Source organism: Cydia amplana, chromosome 1 (assembly GCF_948474715.1).
Source record: "Cydia amplana chromosome 1, ilCydAmpl1.1, whole genome shotgun sequence".
NCBI classification, from domain to species: Eukaryota; Metazoa; Arthropoda; class Insecta; order Lepidoptera; family Tortricidae; genus Cydia; species Cydia amplana.
Window position 1 is genome coordinate 11007871 of NC_086069.1, and position 18803 is coordinate 11026673.

The window sequence follows — 18803 nt, forward strand, 5'->3', positions numbered from 1 at the left end:
ACCGCGCGAGTTTTTCGAACTACCCGCACTTGGTCTTGTTTATCCGCTTGAACGTTTTGCGGTTCCGTTGTACAATTTAATAATGTGTAAAAATCGTGAAAGTTTAAATCAGTGTTAGCGGTAACTGTAGTCCATGGATGCCTATGGCGTCAATAACAGTGATGTTTTTGTCGTATCTGTCACCGTGGTGAAATAGGGGCCAGATTACGCCGCGCCGCGTGGAACGTGAGGTGCATTGGGGTAAATGCATACCATTCACTCAAAGAAAATAATCTCCCTTATAAGATCACTCGTGTGTCTGCCATTTTGTTAAAGCCAATTTTCACCGTAACTACTGGACTAGTTCAATTGAAATTTAGTACACATATGTCAAGTAAGGAAGTAGTAAGTCGGTGATCCGAAGATGAGTAACGTAAATAAATGAACTTTTAACTTTGCGGCGATTTTTGGTATCAGGTTTGGTATCTCACATATCAGATATAATACATAACTATAAGTAGGTGAGCAAAAATGTACCATAACCTAACTCAGAATTGTATTACATAAATACATATACAAAAAATAGTTCAACGCCAAAAGATTAATGGAAGACCTATGTCCTATAATAGGTGAGTTGGTCTTAAACAAAAAATATGCAATAAAAATGTGTAACTGTGGAACCCATAGTGAATCCTACTCGTACATGATCGGTTTTTATATTATGTACCTATAAGATATTTTCTACTTTATACTTTATAAGTGTACCTACATAATATTTACTTATAAGCAGTTGTCACGTAAAATATTTGTAGATTTTTTTGGAAGTATGTGTCACATCATCATCATCTTCCTCGCGTTGTCCCGGCATTTTGACACGGCTCATGGGAGCCTGGGGTCCGCTTGGCAATTAATCCCATAAATTGGCGTGGGCACTAATTTTTATGAAAGCGACTGCCATCTGACCTTCCAACCCATAGGGGGTAAACTAGGCTCTTATTGGGATTAGTCCGGTTTTCTCACGATGTTTTCCTTCACCGAAAAGCAACTGGTAAATATCAAATGATATTTCGTACATAAGTTCCGAAAAACTCATTGGTACGAGCCGGAATTGCAATTCGCACGCTCTTACCGCTAGGCCTCCAGCGATTTTTTCGAAGTATGTATAGCACAAAAAATATATTTAGAAATGTAACATTTAAGGTAGGTAATTAAAATACGGTATAAACATTATTGGAGAAGACTTGGAGGAAGTGTCATAGGGATCTACATTAGATGCGTGGAAAACAAGTTCTTTTGTCTAATTATAATCCATCGGCAATCACGCGAGCGCATAAAACGAAAATCATTTTTTTTTCACTCCCTAAAACTCCCTTAACCTAATAACAGTAAAACAAAAAATAAAATATAGAGGGTTACCAACCAGCCAAAGAATTATAAGTAGATATATGCACTTATCCCAACGCACCTCACGTTCTACTCTGCACGGGGTTCATTGCCGCTCCTACCGCCGTAAGTAACTATCAACACCTACATTATCAAGGCTACGATCGAAGATAATCGCTTCAGCACTGAAATAATACCGGTGGAATACCGGTATAATATTTTTTATTTTAATTGTATTAATTTAATAGTAAGTAGTGTAAGATATTAGGGGTACATTAGCCAACACTGTTTCCATATATTTTCAAATTTTATTTTGTCCGCCTTAATTAAATTTTGCACCCTGCCGGAACTTTATTTATTTAAATTCTCATTTAATTGATTTTGAGCCTTATGAAAAGTCGTATAGAGTAGTAAATAACATTTTACATCTGACTTAATGACATCTGGTTTTATTCGGTTTAACTTTAGAAAACGCGTATCTCGACAAAGCCATAATGTAGAAAATTGTCAACAACCAAATGAATTATTAGAATTTAAATACGTCACGTGTGACATGAACAGACAAGGAAAGCAAGATTAAATGTATTGTTTCTCTTTCTTCTTTCAATGGAACGCTTTTCCTAAAAGGAGGCCACTAAACTCAAAACGCTATCTTAAAAAAAACTTGATGGGTCAGTGACCTGTCCCAGTAAAGTGAGGTAGTGTGCGTGAAGTGCGCTTGTGTGTGAAATGGGGTAAATTGACAGAATCTGAAAATTTACCCACCTCTACCGTCACCTTAAGAGTTTTGGCTATACATTATCATTTAAGCTTACGATCAATACATCTCGAAGTAGGTATCGAATATAAGGTATATTCAAATAATCCATTTACTTTATAAAATGATTGCGCTACCTATATTATATATGTTCCTTAGAGCAATGAAAACGTGACACATCATATAAATATCAATATCTGGGTATCATACAAAAACTCGAAAATGCGCGTTTTCCCAGAGATAAGACCTAGCTAGATCGATTTTTCGCCCCCAAAAACCCACATATAGTAAATTTCATCGAAATTGTTAGAGCCGTTTCCGAGATCCCCGAAATATATATAAGTGAGAACCTGTAATTGGCTCTGTAAATCTATTGTAGCTCTTATAGACATGTTTATAGCTGTTGGTTTTCCATGTATGTGATAAAAAAATATATATATATATATATACATATATATATATATATATATATATATATATATATAAATAAACAAAAATTGCTCGTTTAAAGGTATTAGATAGAATATAATGAATATCGTCCTTCATAAATATTTATTGTGATATAATCCCTGGGCGGCTATGATGGTCATACTTGTTTAAGTGACAGCGTGATAAATGATAATCGGGTAATGTTAAAAAGTCACGTTTCATGTGAGTAATATCATCCCATCATATGCAGTTAAGTCCACTTTACATAACGCATATAGTGTACTATCTATCTGGTTTGATAGGGTTGTGCGAAAACTTTTGATTAATCCAACTAAAGCAACCATGCTAACTGCACCCAATTATTTTAACTACCAGACCGTGTTACAACAGTAATGTTATCAAATAAAACAAAACAATGTTTGGTTGTTGCAGCAATGTCTACCTGCCGCGTGGCAGCGTGCATGGCAGTGCTGGGCGCGGTGTGCTGCGCCCTGCCGCATACCGTGCTGGCGCTCGATCTCAACCGGCTCTACGGACACCACACCAAGCGCTCCGGTATGTACCTACTACTGTATACCTCCCATAGAGTAGATACGGAGTGTAGCGCGATCTGCGACATGAGACAGTTCCAACAATGTCTTAGGATAATGGCTATTTTTTTACGAACAAACTAACACTCAACAATTGTATTCATTTTTACTACCACCATACAATGTCCATTGGGTGGCAGAAAATACAAGTCTCCTGAAAAATCTTTTACAACTAGTTGTTTTGCCGATAGAAACACAACAAAAACTAAGTAGAAGCAGAAAACAAGTAAAGTGTAGCCTGGCACCGGCCCGGCCACTTAGTTCGCTCGCAAAACAGTCTAGTATACCCTCTAGAGATTTTAAGCTTAGGATATTTCGGAACTAACAGCTCTCAACACAAAGTACAGTCTCTGAAACCATTACGTTCTATTCTGTTAAGACGACGAACGGCAAATGTCGCCTTATCCCCATAAAACAGATGTAACAAGTCATTACTCAGGGCCCCTGAGGAACTCCCTTGCCGTCTAGCGGACAGGAGGCTCGTGGAAATGTTTTTGTAACGTCTGTAATCATTTGTATGGTTTATGTTGGACGTATTTACCCGAGGGTAAAGAAGTTTTACAAGTGAAATAACTGTAACTGCGTTTTAATTTCCCTCCAAATTCAGCTGTAAAGAATTTTAAAAATTATGGTTATATTTTATACAACATTTACACATTCGGACTATTTATTATTCTCTAAAAAAAACCTAACAACATTTTTGTAAACGACCGGATTACATCATAAGTGAATTTTGAGCTAGGTCTGAAGCTTCTGTAATCAGCGCTTGTAAGTGTCCCAAACGCGATGAAAAATATTTTTGTTTTATTTTTCATCTATATCCCGTGGAGCGCCCTAGCATCACACGTGTGATACTAACTCCCATACTATTCTGGGTTCTGAGCGCTCCACGGGATATAGATAGATACCTACCTACTCGCTGTACCGTTTTCTCTTGTAAAAACGAAACTCTACAGGCTTTAGGTGTATATATTGCAGTGAGGACAGCAAATAGTACCTACGTACACTCTTTATAAAAGCTGTAAAAGATAACGATCATGTTCCATGCATGTTCAGCACGGTTTAAACTTTATTTTTATACGGTCTGGGACAATTAATTTCGCAATTTAGAATTTTCTTATAAAACTTAGCCTGCAGAGGACGAAGTTTAGACCGTTTCAACACAGGACTGTATTTTTACATAAGTATTTTAGTTTCGTTAAAAACTACACAAAAAAAATGCCTACACCAGTAAAATACAAAATTTAACTTAAATAAACTATTTATTGCTTTCATATTGCCAAAAAAACTGTGTACGCATTATGCACTGCCCATCAGAGATGTGACTTATTTGAAATACTTGTATTTAAAATGCAAATACAAAATGCAAAATACCTATTTTGTATTTTGTATTTAAATACCTTTTGAAGAAAACTATTTTGTATTTTATTTGAAATAGTTTTTGTGACCTATTTTCTATTTTCAAAATACAAAATACTTTATAGTAGGTAATGTAGGTAGGAGTTACAACCTCTTCTGATCTTACAATCCTGGCAACTCTCTCATTCTTTTAACATGGAACTGTTGAATCTATTTAGTAACGTCGCACATGATCACAAGTGTAGCGAGTGGTTAAAAAAGGGGAATCTTGAGTGTTACGAGGGTTTCAAGGTACGAGAGGAGAACAAACTTTTCTGCCCTGATGGGTCAATTTCTGAACACGATTTTTTTTCTGTCCGTGATGAAAATCGCGGGTTAGCATCAGACAATACTTACCAATTTTTTTTTACATAAAGAAGTCACACTTTCACACCGAGTTCCATATGAATTCACTGATTAGTTGGTTTTTAGAGTACACATAAAAATACCTAAAGGCTCAAATTACTACTCCCGTGCCCTGTCCGGAATCTACTTTTGAGCATAATGAAAAATCCTACGAAAAATTCTACATTAGTATCACTAATTTAGTGTCAAATACTTAAACTAGATGATATTTACTATCACTGAGCACATATACTATTAACTTCATTGTGGTAAATAACTCGTGATCGATGTTTAAATTTTGTCCGAGCGCGCGAGTAAAATTTCGTCGGCAAAACTCAAAGGGCTCTGACAGCCGACGTTTGTATTTGAACCGCCTCGTGTCCCGCCTCACCTGTACTGGCAGTATTCGGCTGTCTCTCAAAGCAAGCGGATGTAAGTCAAGCCGCGGCGTGTTCGAGCAAATCGCGTAAGTATTTCGGAATCCGGGTGGGCGACAATTTTTTTCTAATTTCGATGCCCCTTATAAATTTTATTTTCCACATAGCTTTTCAATAACAATTGTCATATTTAGGAGCCCTTTATGTATCTTTATGTAAGCGATAACATAACAGTTTGGTCAAACACGATTTAAATTTTTGGCGAATTTTTTTATTACGAATTCTAATTTCCGTGCCCTAATTCCCATAACAAATTTACCTAAAACAGCTGATTAAGTGGCACGGGAATTAGAAAGTATTACATATATTGTCAACAAATCTTTTATTGGGGGCACTGTAAGTTAATTGGCAATGTTTACGTCATATTATTATTACTTATATATATTGGCATTGAATATATATTATATGTAATAATAATACGACGTATATCTTTCTATTTTACATTTAAGGAAATCTTAAAGAATGCACAAAAATCTGTGAATAGTTTTTTAGTATAAGTACTATAGTACTTACATACAGGATCGACCCGAATAACCCGGGCAATTTTAATACGTAAGGTAAGGTGGGGTAAGACGACACCGGGGTAAGACTATCACTTGTATGGAATCCTTGTACTGTTAGTCTTGCCCCACCTTACCTTATTCATTGATCATATTATAACATTAAAATATTATATAAACATAAAACTATTTCTGGAATTATTACATATTATAATACCTGTACCTAAGGTTACATGAAACAAAATGAATCACATTTGCAATGTTTTGTTTTTGTAAATTTGACAGCTGACAGCGTATGCCGTATAAAGTTTAAATATCTGGGAGACCGAGCTTTGCTTGGAAAACATATAGGTACCTACCTACCTAAAAACTCAAAAATGCGCGTTTTTCCAGAGATAACACCTACCTAGATAGATTTTTCACCCCAGAAAACCCTCATATATGATAAAATTTCATCGAAATCGTTAGAGCCGTTTCCGAGATCCCCGAAATATATACAAGAATTGCTCGTTTAATAGATTAGTTGTTATAAATTAGCTTTTCTAATACAAGAAAAATTAAATATATCCTATTCTTACTATATTATAAATGCGAAAGTATTTCTGTCTGTCTGTCTGTTATCTCGTCACGCTTAAACCGCTGAACCAATATCATGTTGATGATATTTGGCATGGAGATAGTTTGAGGCCCGGGGAAGGACAAAGGATCTGGGGACACGGCAGTGCCGCCGCCAAGTCGAGCAAAACAAAGTGGCACGGTCAAAATAACATTTAATTTGAACATGTAATCTAAGAATTAATGCACTTTAAAATCCCTTAGTTTTGTCACTGACACAATCACTCACGATCATCATTATTCTAAGGTACTTCTAGCATACCCACAAGTTCCAAATTTGAAACGTAATTAGGTTTAAGCTTTTTAAGCCAATAAAAATCTAATAATACTGCAATATTAGTCACGTTCTAAAGATCTAATAACTGCATAAATAAGTTTGTAATCCTATAGAAATATATGCGATAACAAATTTACCTTTTAGTTCTTACAATTAGTAGGGAAAGTAAAGGTACACTACGATGTACGATGTGAGTATGAATAAAGATGTATATAGTTATGATATGTGTATACATAGTATCAGTATGGTATGGGTATGATTACCTGAAAAGAAGGACAGCCTACAAAAAGAGATGGGATCCTATCAAAAACATTACATGTAAAAAGATGCAAGTCTCGCAACGCAGTTCTTCTACTACAAAAAAAGTTTTGAGATGTAATGTGAAACCAAGTCGGTTATTTTAGACAATGCCAGGGGGGTATTAAAACCGTAATACTATTAGATACCTTATTAGGGTTCCGTAGCCAAATGGCAAAAAACGGAACCCTTATGGATTCGTCATGTCTGTCTGTCTGTGATAGTCTTACCCCGGTGATAGTCTTACCCCACCTTACCTCATATGTGGTTAAACAATTGTTTGTGTTATGAATTTATGAAGGCAGCATATTCGATTTCTTCAGATTAACTTACACAATAACTTCTTCTCTCTGTGCCCCTATTTATTCCTTAGTATCATTTCCTATACGGCCATAAAGCAGATCATACACCTTGTACCTATCTACATGCAGATACATAATGACACTTTTTAATGAATAGTTTTGTATGTAAGGCGGACATGATTACGCAACTACTCAAAGTATTGTTTTGAAATATATATATTTTACTAAGAAAGAGAGATTAGTTGCCATTAAAATCAAGGAAACTATTAGTCAAATACGTAGTTTTTAGTGTATCATACTTTCGTAGATTTGTCGTCCGAAACTAAAATTAAAGTAGATAAATATGTTCGATGCCGCTTCAGTATGGTTGAAGTATATTATTGTAGATTAAAATATACATAAATAATAGTTTTAACTACCAAAATAAGCTAAGAAAACAATTCCTGTGCCATGTTCTAATTTCCGTGCTAGTAAAATCTAATTCCCATGGACACACTAATTCCCGTGCCCTGACCAAAATTTTAAATTGAAATAACTTTTATAGTTTTATGAATATTTTTACCCCATAAGAAAATTGATGTTTATTATATTTTTTATCAAATTATCAGCATATTTTTTTTTGTGTAATGTTGGTATTTCAAAATTCCATGGGAATTAGACAAAAATGCTCGTTTGGTGAAATTGACCCTGATGAAACACAAACGAGACGTTTTTATCACACTAACGAGAGGCATTATACTAGCTGTAAAACATAACAAATCTAAATTAATGCTTTTAAAAATTGTCCGTTATAAACCATCATCCATCGGATCATCATTCCGGTTAATATGAGCAAACAACTAGAAATTTGCACTTTATATAGAGGACTGATTGACACACTGTTTTCAAAGAATAAAGAGAGTCTTTTCAATTCGGATATTCTGAGTAATACTTTTTAATTGAGACTAGGTATTCACTATTCAGAGTACCTTTTATCGCAAAGTATTTGTATTTTTAAAAAGTATTTTGAAAATACCTATTTCGTATTTTGTATTTTTAATACAAATTCAAAAACTATTTTGTATTTGAAATAGTATATCAAGGAAGTATTTGTATTTTGTATTTAAATACTTTTTATAAAGTATTTTTCACATCTCTGCTGTCCATAGTAATAGAACAAGCATAGGTAACCCTAGTTTTGGTCAAGTTAGTTTCTGTAAGATTTTTTTTGTAGATAATTTACTATTTCTACAAATACGGCTCGATTCGGAAAATGAATTATATTTCTACTAGACTTGAACAAGTTACGATACGGATAATTTAAAGATATTTGTAAGATAGATATGTCAAATTTGACGTCTCCGCGATTCTGGAGGTCCTCTTGAACGATTTCGACAAGTTATGACTTAGATATCCAAGTCACATCTAGTCGATATCTAATGTAGATCTAGTTGATCTCTAAATCGTCTCAAGATCTTGTGATTATCTCGAAATCCGAATAGGCCTGTTAGTCGCATTCGGACTTTTAAAATCGTTACTTGATCAAGTTTATTATTATTATTTAATATAATTTACTACGCCGTGAATCTCATGTGTAAGTATGTAGGTACCATCAAACTTTGCCTATGAATTGGTTTTTGTTATAATTTGACCGTTCCTTTTGGTTTCTGATTAATACGTATAATTTATATAAAAGTACGTAGGTACAGATATTTTAAATCAATTATAATAACTAAAGTGGGAAAATATACTTCACAGGTACTTACTCGTATTATCATTTTTTTATTAATGCTCTAGCATATTAAGTATAATGTCAACGCGGATTTGTTCAAGGAAACGATACTCTATTATTAAAGGAAACAACATTGTAGGTACCTAAATGAAATTTAAATGGAGTACCCGCTACACAGACTGCCATCACGTTTAACTGCCCCTTAACTGTGGCTCGTATCCGGTAACTGCCCCCGAACTCGGAACAAAGTTCTGTGCAATTAGATACCGGCCACCACACAACTAGGTAAGTAGCTCGTACTTGTACCTGAGCTACTTACTTCCCCACTTAAGTAAGACCTCAACTGGCAAAGTTGAAAACATTTGAGATACCTACCTAGAACTGTTTCGAATCTCACGAAGTAATTTGATAGTTTAAAGAAGAAAATGGATTTTTAGTAAACAGTCCACGTATAAGTCGTTAAATTAATTCTTAACTAGTTTTATTGGTAAGTATCGACCGGCAATCAAGTGTAGCCATTTGTAAAGAGGTACTACTATTCTGTCAAGGTAAGCGAAAGAGATCCAAGGCTCCAAGCGCCCATTTCCATTAAAAAATGAACACACATACGTGTTCTCGGCAGTGAATGTGTTAAGTATAAGTAAAGTATAACAACATTAGCGCATGTTGAATCCCTTCGTTTCTTCGGTGCGATGAAAACAAAAGTCCCAGTTCAAGTTACAAATACACAGTTCAAATATTTGAAAAGTTAATAATGTGGGTATTGTAAGTACAGATAATTTGCATTCATAAGATTTAAATCGGGCACAAAGCGAACCTCAAACTCGATCATTACTTATCGAGCTAGAGGCAATGAATGATGTAATAATGGGTGCCCACAAGGACATTCTGTGCCGGGTGAATTAGCCAGTGCCCACGCATCTATTTTAATCTACACACAGTAACTACTTTCTTTCTCTCTTGTACATTGGTACATAGGTACCTACAATGTATTCAAATACCTATATAAAACCATCATTTAGTAGGTAATACATATCTTATTTGTCATTCAAGCAGCGTCGCCAACCTTCTCGAAATAATTAGCAAAACGTAACGTTGCGAAACGTAATTTCCTTTTTAATTAGAATTGAGCTGCTCACCTGTATACCCGTATTTCTTTTTTCGTGGAAACGCTCCATTAAAGGCGGTAATACTATTACAGTCCTTTCTGAGAAACTTGGGCATAATATAAAGCCATAATAATTATGATAGAAAAGCAAGTAATCAGGTTAGCTGGCATGACCGTAGCAACCATTCTCATGTTCACTCACACAGTTATTATTTATAAAAGCATATACGAGGGGCGTTCAATATATAATGAGAATGAGATGTAAACTCTTTAAATATTAGGAAAGTAAATACTGGCCGGTAAATCTAATCTACCTAGCTGATTGCCATGAAAAAAAAAACTAACTGTTTTTTGTTTAAAAAAAAAATACGGCGATTTCTTTGCGATGCTATTGAGTACGTTAGCGAAAATGGAGAAAATTGAACTGCGCGCCGTTATCAAATACTTGTGTTTGAAAAATTTTTCTACGGACCAAGTCGATTTAGATTTACGGGACACTTTAAGGTCTAATGCTCCTCCGTATTCGACAGTCGCACGATTAGACGTGGAAGAACATCAACCATGGATGACCCCCGCTCCGGACGCCCTACTACAGCAGTAACTGAAGAAATTGTGAAAAAAGTCGAAAACTTAGTTTTGGCGGATCGTCGTGTCACGGTTCGTTTTATTGCTGAAAATGTAAAGATTTCAACGGGGAGCGTGCATAATATTTTACATGAACGCTTGGGTATGAAAAAGGTATCAGCGCGTTGGGTACCCAGAATGCTTACTGACACGCAAAAACAAACTAGAGTCGAGATTTGTCAAGAAGGTTTGGACCTGATACAGCAAGACAGGGAACTTTTTTTGGCGCGATTTATAACAATGGACGAAACATGGCTCCATCATTACGACCCTGAAACGAAACTGCAGTCTATGACATGGAAAAGGCCATCATCTCCAACTCCGAAGAAATTCAAGGTGGGCCCATCTGCCGGTAAGGTCATGGGCTCTGTTTTTTGGGATGGTAAAGGGGTCGTAATGATTGAGTATCTCGAGCATGGAGCCACTATTACGGGCACTTTATATGCCAAACAAATAGCAACATTGCGCAATGAGATCCGTGAAAAACGGCGAGGTAAACTCTCGAAAATTGTGTTGTTCCATCAGGACAATGCATCGGCTCACAAGTCCGCCGTTGCAATGGCTGCAATACGTGATGCTGGGTTCGATATCCTTAAGCATCCTCCGTATTCACCAGACCTCGCCCCTAGTGATTTCTACCTATTTCCGAGATTGAAGGAATACCTGAGAGGCAAGAAATTTGAAGACGACGACGCGGTAGTCGCTGCAGTACAGGATTTTTTAAGTACTCAAGATGAAACCTTTTTTAGAAATGGAATTTTAAGTTTAGAAAAAAGATATACTAAGTGTATTATGCTAAAAGGTGACTATGTCGAAAAATAAAATAATACTTAATAAAAGTTGTATATAACATACTCATTCTCACTTTTTATTGAACGCCCCTCGTAGAGGTATCTAAGAGTATTTAGGCTTGTAAATATGGTCGGGAATTAACATAGTTATTAGGTACCTACAATTTTGAGGTACGAGCTGCTCGTTAGTTGATGATAAATCTTAAGATAGTTTTAGTATTTCTACTGTCATTCGGACATGTCCATTTAAGTTGAATAACGGCGGTGTGTCCTCTTCACTGGTCGAATAGCGGCAAATTGGAGCTTCTTACACACTTCACCTTACTATCTAAGAACAAGGGAAAAGACAAAGACAATCTTGTAAGAAGAAATGTACCTCCATATTATAATGATCAGAGAGATTTAACTTGAACTAAATTTAAAACAGGTATCACTTTCACTTACGATAATTGATTGTGCCTTTCATAAATCAACCAAGGCTTGATTTATAGGTATAAGACCCATTGTTAGGGCCCCGTAGAAAACTATACTAATAAAGATAAATTGAATATTTTTGGAAATAATCGTTCCAATAGTTTTTTTTTTCACTTTTTGATATATAACTCCATCGGTTGGTAGCTAGTCTGCGTAAATATAGAAACTTACATAGGTACATACTAAAAGAAAGAAAGGTAACTTTTATTAGCTTTTGTTTCTCAACAAAATCCAATTCGTGTTTAATATTACTTTGAAGAGCTTCAGTAGAATTTTTATTACCTACTGAAACTTTTGGAAATTGAGGGTACATTTTTTATTGTGATTGAACTATTTTATTAGTTTAGTGAAATATTTGCAACATTGTTCTTCTAAATAAGAACATTATTTCCTTGGTGACACTAAAATCTAATTTAACCTTGCATGGGCTCCCTACCCAGGAATTATATGAACCGCCTGTAGGTACATTCGAAATTTGCTACAAAATATGTACTATGTCATACTGGTCATACAATACAGTACAGTTATCAGGCACATAAGTGAGAACGTATTGAGCGATGAATGTTTCATCTTTCTATTAGCTTCTTATTATCTTTCTATCTTTCTATTTAATTTCTTGCCTAGGCAAGTCTCCTGTCTGACCAATGTGAGATAATATAAGAATACCTACCTGTTTTGGAAAAGATTGTACCTACCCCATTTAATTTTTGTTTACTTACTAAATATGTATACTTTATCATCATGTTCCTCGCGTGGTCCCGGCATTTTTGCCACGGCTCATGGGAGCCTGGGGTCCGCTTGGCAACTAATCCCAATATGTATACTTTATATTTATGTATAATATTCCCATGACATTTTCCAGAGTATTGTCACCCGTACGAGCCGTTCAAGTGCCCAGTGGACGGAAACTGCATCTCGATCCAGTACCTCTGCGACGGGGCTCCCGACTGCATTGACGGCTACGATGAAGACTCCAAGCTGTGCACTGCAGGTCCGTTATACCATTATCTACATTAACGTGTCTAGTCAAGTATCTATATTCTGCAACGTAAGCACAGAATAAGTAATAGTATTATCATACAGAACGGACACGCACCGCCCCGCCCCGATTCGGATTACCTCGCCCGCGACAGGCCGCGACATGAATGTGTGCGTAAGTCGCTCTACTGAGAGCATGTCAGGATTCCGTCTGAAACTCAATGACGCGTGTACAGACGTGCCGCGCACACATATAAACGCAAATCAATTTTGATGTTGGCGTGTCCGCCCTGTGACGTAAGTAGGTAGGTATTCATTTTTAGTCGCCAGTATTCATATGCGTTGTATTTTTTTAATTGTTCATACAGTTCGTATAAAGTAGGAAGGTACATATAGAGGTTACCTTTAATAAAGGTCTCATACGTTTTCTATACTCAAAATAACGTTGTGGATAATGTATTACTGAATAAAAACTTATCTAGACGTTTTAATATTTGCAGTAGGTAATTCAGGCTATAAATTTAAAATATGAAATAGTGCTTTAAATCTCAAAGTGACGAGATTTAAAGCACTATTTCATATTTTAAATTGCAGTTAATCGCATTTCATTCGGTTCATACGTAATAACCGATACCTATTAATATTAATAAGCCACGTGGAAAAGATTTGGCTTTCGAAATGAAATGAATGATGGATTCGGAGGAGGGCCTATTCATGAAAAACTAGCAATTAAGTTAGGTAGGTGTGTAGGACACGTGCAAACTGTACGGTATATTTTATTATTTGATGCTTTATATTTAACTTAATTTTGAAATAAAAACCAGAGATGCCACGAATATTCGGCAACTATATTCGGTATTCGGCCTATTCGGCCACTTTGCCGAATATTCGGTATTCGGCCGAATGTTGCCTACTATTCGGCCGAATACCGAATATCTGTTGCACCTACTTAAAAAGAAAAATTGCAGAATAAAAATAACCAAAAACTATGTAGGTATATTTAGAATGTGTTCTTGGAAAGTTGTTAAATACGAAGACCCTTTTTTGAGCATTTGTTAATTAAAAAACATTTTATTTTTATCATGAGTCTGTTTTGTTTGACTCTATTCATTAATATTGTTCAACAAAAATATATCTTAGCTAACGTCATCTAACGTTGAGCTTTGTTAGCGATCAGTTTTCATAATAATTGTGACTCAAAATGTTCGCATGTTATGCCGAATATTCGGTCGCTGAATATTCGGTATTCGGCTGAGAGGGGGGTCGAATTTTCGGTATTCGGCCAAAACCACTATTCGGAGCATCTCTAATAAAAACCATTGAATTTCTGTTCTCTCGAGGTTTCACAATTATCTGCGTCATTTCATATTCAGCGAAACAGGCCATTACTGCATATTAACGTTTCGATTCGGAGATAGGTATCTAATTGACCCGACTACCCCCGGGGAATAGCGGAGAAAATGTTTTGTTGGAAATATAGCTCAATTAGACGCGGAAAGGGTTCTCCGGAAACTATAAAGATGTAAAGGGACATGAGTCATTTGTCTGTAAAATGTTAGGAGTAGGTAAGGTCAGGACAGATATGGTAACCTTTTATTTAACTGTTGATAATGATACTAAAGGTGTTTACCAAATAGAGAAATCAGAAAGACAGACATCATTAGTATTTGTTTTTTTTTTTCACTGCACCCGTTTTGTAACTCCCTGTATATATTTGCCTTACATAGGCAAATATATAGAGCATAGGCACACTTAAGCATATGTTAGATTTAAATAAATAATCAACAATTTCAAATCAATAGACACAAAGTTGGGCTTTATAAAAAATACGGAATAGGTAAATCTGGCGGTATTAAAAGGCAAGTTGCTCTCGTTCACAAGCGCTAACTGCATCAAGCAGGCTTGATTAAAATTTACGAGGGCAGTTTACTGGTGCCAGTGGCATTAACGGTGTTATTCCGGTTTACGAGGGGAAGAACCATCCTACTTTTTAAATTCGAGAATGCTTCATAAACCTTGTAATTAAGTACTAACATACTTATTTAATCTGTATCTACTTATTGATATAAATTGTAAATATATGCATTTTTTTTCACCTCGTGCCGGTGGCATGGAAACAAACGGATTTAGTATTCTATATTAAAACAACTGAATAATGTAATTTTAATACTGTACCAACGTTTAAAATTAAATTATCAATACATTTCTCATATTCATTATCAGTTATCTAAACATTACCAGGTTTCACTAAAGGCTTTTAGTTATTCCACAATTCCACATACGTAAGTATATTATCATGTCGGTATTTTAGGTTTGTTCTGTCCTTTACGTAAGGCTTAACTACGCCGCACCTCTGTCTCAAATTCTGCTTACTTACCTATTCATGATTATTTTGGGTCTAGTTGTAACTGGATTTGGAATTTATGTATCACAGGATACAGTTTATACAATTTAAAGAATTGAATACAATATCTACTAATACCTACACCTTCGTTATTACGACGGTAATCTATTCAGAACGTCTTGCGACATAAGCTGCTCTATACAATCCTACATATTATTATAAATAGGGTTGGCACGGATAGGTAAACCCAATTTGTCAGTGAATAGGAACAAAATAACTATACCCAACGGGGTTTTCGGGGGCGAAAATTCGATCTAGCTAGGTCTTATCTCTGGGAAAACACTCATTTTTAGGGTTCCGTGTCCAAAGGGTAAAAACGGGACCCTATTACTAAGACTCCGCTGTCCGTCCGTCCGTCCGTCCGTCCGTCTGTCACCAGGCTGTATCTCACGAACCGTGATAGCTAGACAGTTGAAATTTTCACAGATGATGTATTTCTGTTGCCGCTATAACAACAAATACTAAAAACAGAATAAAATAAAGATTTAAGTGGGGCTCCCATACAACAAACGTGATTTTTGACCGAAGTTAAGCAACGTCGGGCGGGGTCAGTACTTGGATGGGTGACCGTTTTTTACTTGTTTTGCTCTATTTTTTGTTGATGGTGCGGAACCCTTCGTGCGCGAGTCCGACTCGCACTTGGCCGGTTTTTTTTTAGTTTTTATATGTTTTCTGAGCAAAGCTTGGTCTCCCAGATATTGATATTAAAACATCCTCCAACATCTTCGTCATCTTGAAAATGGAAAAAACAGATTGAAATGAAATGTAATTCATGTTTTTAAAAACCAGATTTTAAAAATTAATGATTTAAATAAATTTAAAAAATCTTGTATGATTTCCTAATAACTAAAGCATACTAAATATACTATTCAAGATTTTTAGACTCAGGAAACTTTATAACCTTTTAATTTGTATTTGTTGTGTATGTTTTAAGACTTAGTTTATAATTGCACTCTACATGTTCTCTGTAGCTATTTGTGTGCCATGTGGCGAAACATAGTGTTACTATATTTTATATGTAAGACCTACTGTTGTACATGCCAATGTTTAACAAATAAATGATTTGGAATTTGGAATGTTACGTGGACCAGCCCTACATTGTAAAATGCCTCGGAAAGCCGTTATCCCCCACAGATCTCGCGTGGCAGCTCTCTAGACGTCCCAATCTCCCAATGTGATTTCCTTACAGTTACGGCTCGCGTTCGCTTGTTCAGGCTTACTTACAGTCGCGTTCTGACGTCATATTATCCCCGGGATATGTGTCTTGTATTTATTTATTCTTGCGATGTTCGTATATTTCGGTGGAGAGTTAAGTATTTGACGGAGTGTTGGTGCGTGACACTTTAAGGTTCGGCCACACCGCTTCTCATATGACATTAAAAGTACAATTATACAAATGATACATACATTAACTCATACATTCCACTTATAAGTACCTATATAATGCCTACAAAATAGGTATTAGAGACGTCACCATACGTTCAAATCTATACTAATCTACTAATCGATACCTATCCATCACGAATGCTCTTAACAAGAAACTTCATCGGTTTCTCCGAGAGAATAACATTACTCTCCTAAGCACTTAATTAGATCAATTGAGGGCAGCTTGCGTAGGAGGATTCTAGGATGCCTTTTAGGACAGGGAATAAAGAAAATGTGCTCGTATAAGTCCTTTTAGATTACGTTCTTAATTTCCTTCCGGCCCAAAATATCTCAATTCCGAAGCTAATGCTAATTCTTGTATGTAAGTTGACAGACAATCCTGAATATTGATGAGGCTTAATCAGATATTAAGGAAATATGCATAAAACTTTTAAATATTGCCGACGTAAATATTTTACTTAGTGCTTTACTTGGTAATGGAAGAAATAAGGTTACTAAATAGAATAAAATTTGTATTTAATCATTCTAGATGTCGATTTAGATTTAGCTATCTCTTGCAGCCTTCGTACTACCATGCTGTAACATGAGGTCTGTTCAGATTTCTTGTTATCCATCTGTAATGGATATGATCACTATTGACAGTTGACAGATCATATCCGTTACAAATATATATATGACAAAAAATTGCTATCTGAATAGTATTCAGTATATTAATTGCCTCTATATGTATCAGAGGCCTCACTGTTGATGAAATCAACGCTACATTTGCTACGTCGTAGCTCGTAGCAGTGCCTTCCGTTCCGCCATCTATCGAGAATTATTCGTAGACATTGGAGTCGCCAAGGTACTTAACGATATCAAAGAGAATAGTGTATAGAGAGTAATAGTAGATTTACTGGCATCTTTCGACATAACATTAAAACTTTCAGAACGCCATTTGATATTGATCCTTATTCTTTCACTGATATGTGTTAAATTGGTTAAATATCAAAGGCCAAAGGTACCGATGGCACCATCGCTCGAAAAGATTACACTTCTTCTTGTGTTAAACGATTGAAAATCCTTTGTTTCCACATTGTTTACAGGAAATGGAAAAGCAGGCCTCTAAATCTCTGTATTACCCTAATAACTATAGGTAACAATTTCTTTAGATCTTTAAATTTCGGTTTGGTTTGGAACACTCTTTGTCTCTCGTTATTATTTTATTATATATTTATTTTATTGACATGAACAACCTAGCACAACACAGTATACCTAGGTATTGAAAGAAATTAAACACAGTACCTAAATATTCTTTATGTTCTTTCCTGTTTTGCGCCGTTGGTACAGTACGGATGTCTACCGTCTCCAATTCTGCCTCAATTGCTCAAAGGTTAACTGGAAGAGTTCCCTTAAAGGGATAAGTTCGCCTTTGTACTAATGACGAATGTTATTTTTCCTGTTTTGTTCTGATTTTTGTACAATAAACTGTTTTACTAGGTACTTACTACTACTAAATGTTCGTTTCCAGCTAAACGTCCGCCCGTAGAGGAGACGGCGTCGTTTCTGCAGTCGCTGTTGGCATCGCACGGGCCCAACTACCTCGAGAAGCTGTTCGGCAGCAAGGCGAGGGACGCCCTGGAACCGCTCGGCGGCGTCGAGAAAGTGGCCATCGCTCTGTCTGGTCAGTGTTCGCATTCTTTTTACACGACTGCCCAAAAAAAGGAGTGTATTGCTTTTTTCAGCGTTCATGTTTGTGGGTATGTAAGTTTCTTTGTTCCACCCTAGCAGCTAAATGCCTGAACCGATTTAGATGTATGATATATCATTAGAATCCTTACGTCATCCCGGGTGACATAGGCTATATGACGTCATTATAAAAACAATATGGCGGACTAAATACGCTATATTGCGCAACTTTAAGAAAAAAATATCTTGCAAACCCATCGAGTTGGGCATCAAAATGAAGCGCTTTGAAAGACGATCAGTAATATATATACAATATGAGGGTTTCAGTCTAATTTCGAGAAAGTAAGAAT

General features: G+C 35.9%; 1 protein-coding gene across 1 annotated transcript in view; it reads left to right on the forward strand.

The window, feature by feature from the left end:
- LOC134648588 (IDLSRF-like peptide) overlaps nt 1-18803 on the forward strand; it is a 103196-nt gene that overhangs the window by 79301 nt on the left and 5092 nt on the right. The window contains exons 2-4 of the mRNA XM_063503074.1: nt 2981-3103; nt 12880-13008; nt 18296-18448. Of these exons, the coding sequence (XP_063359144.1) occupies nt 2983-3103; nt 12880-13008; nt 18296-18448 (403 nt within the window). The 5' untranslated portion in view covers nt 2981-2982. The remainder of the gene's footprint in view (nt 1-2980; nt 3104-12879; nt 13009-18295; nt 18449-18803) is intronic.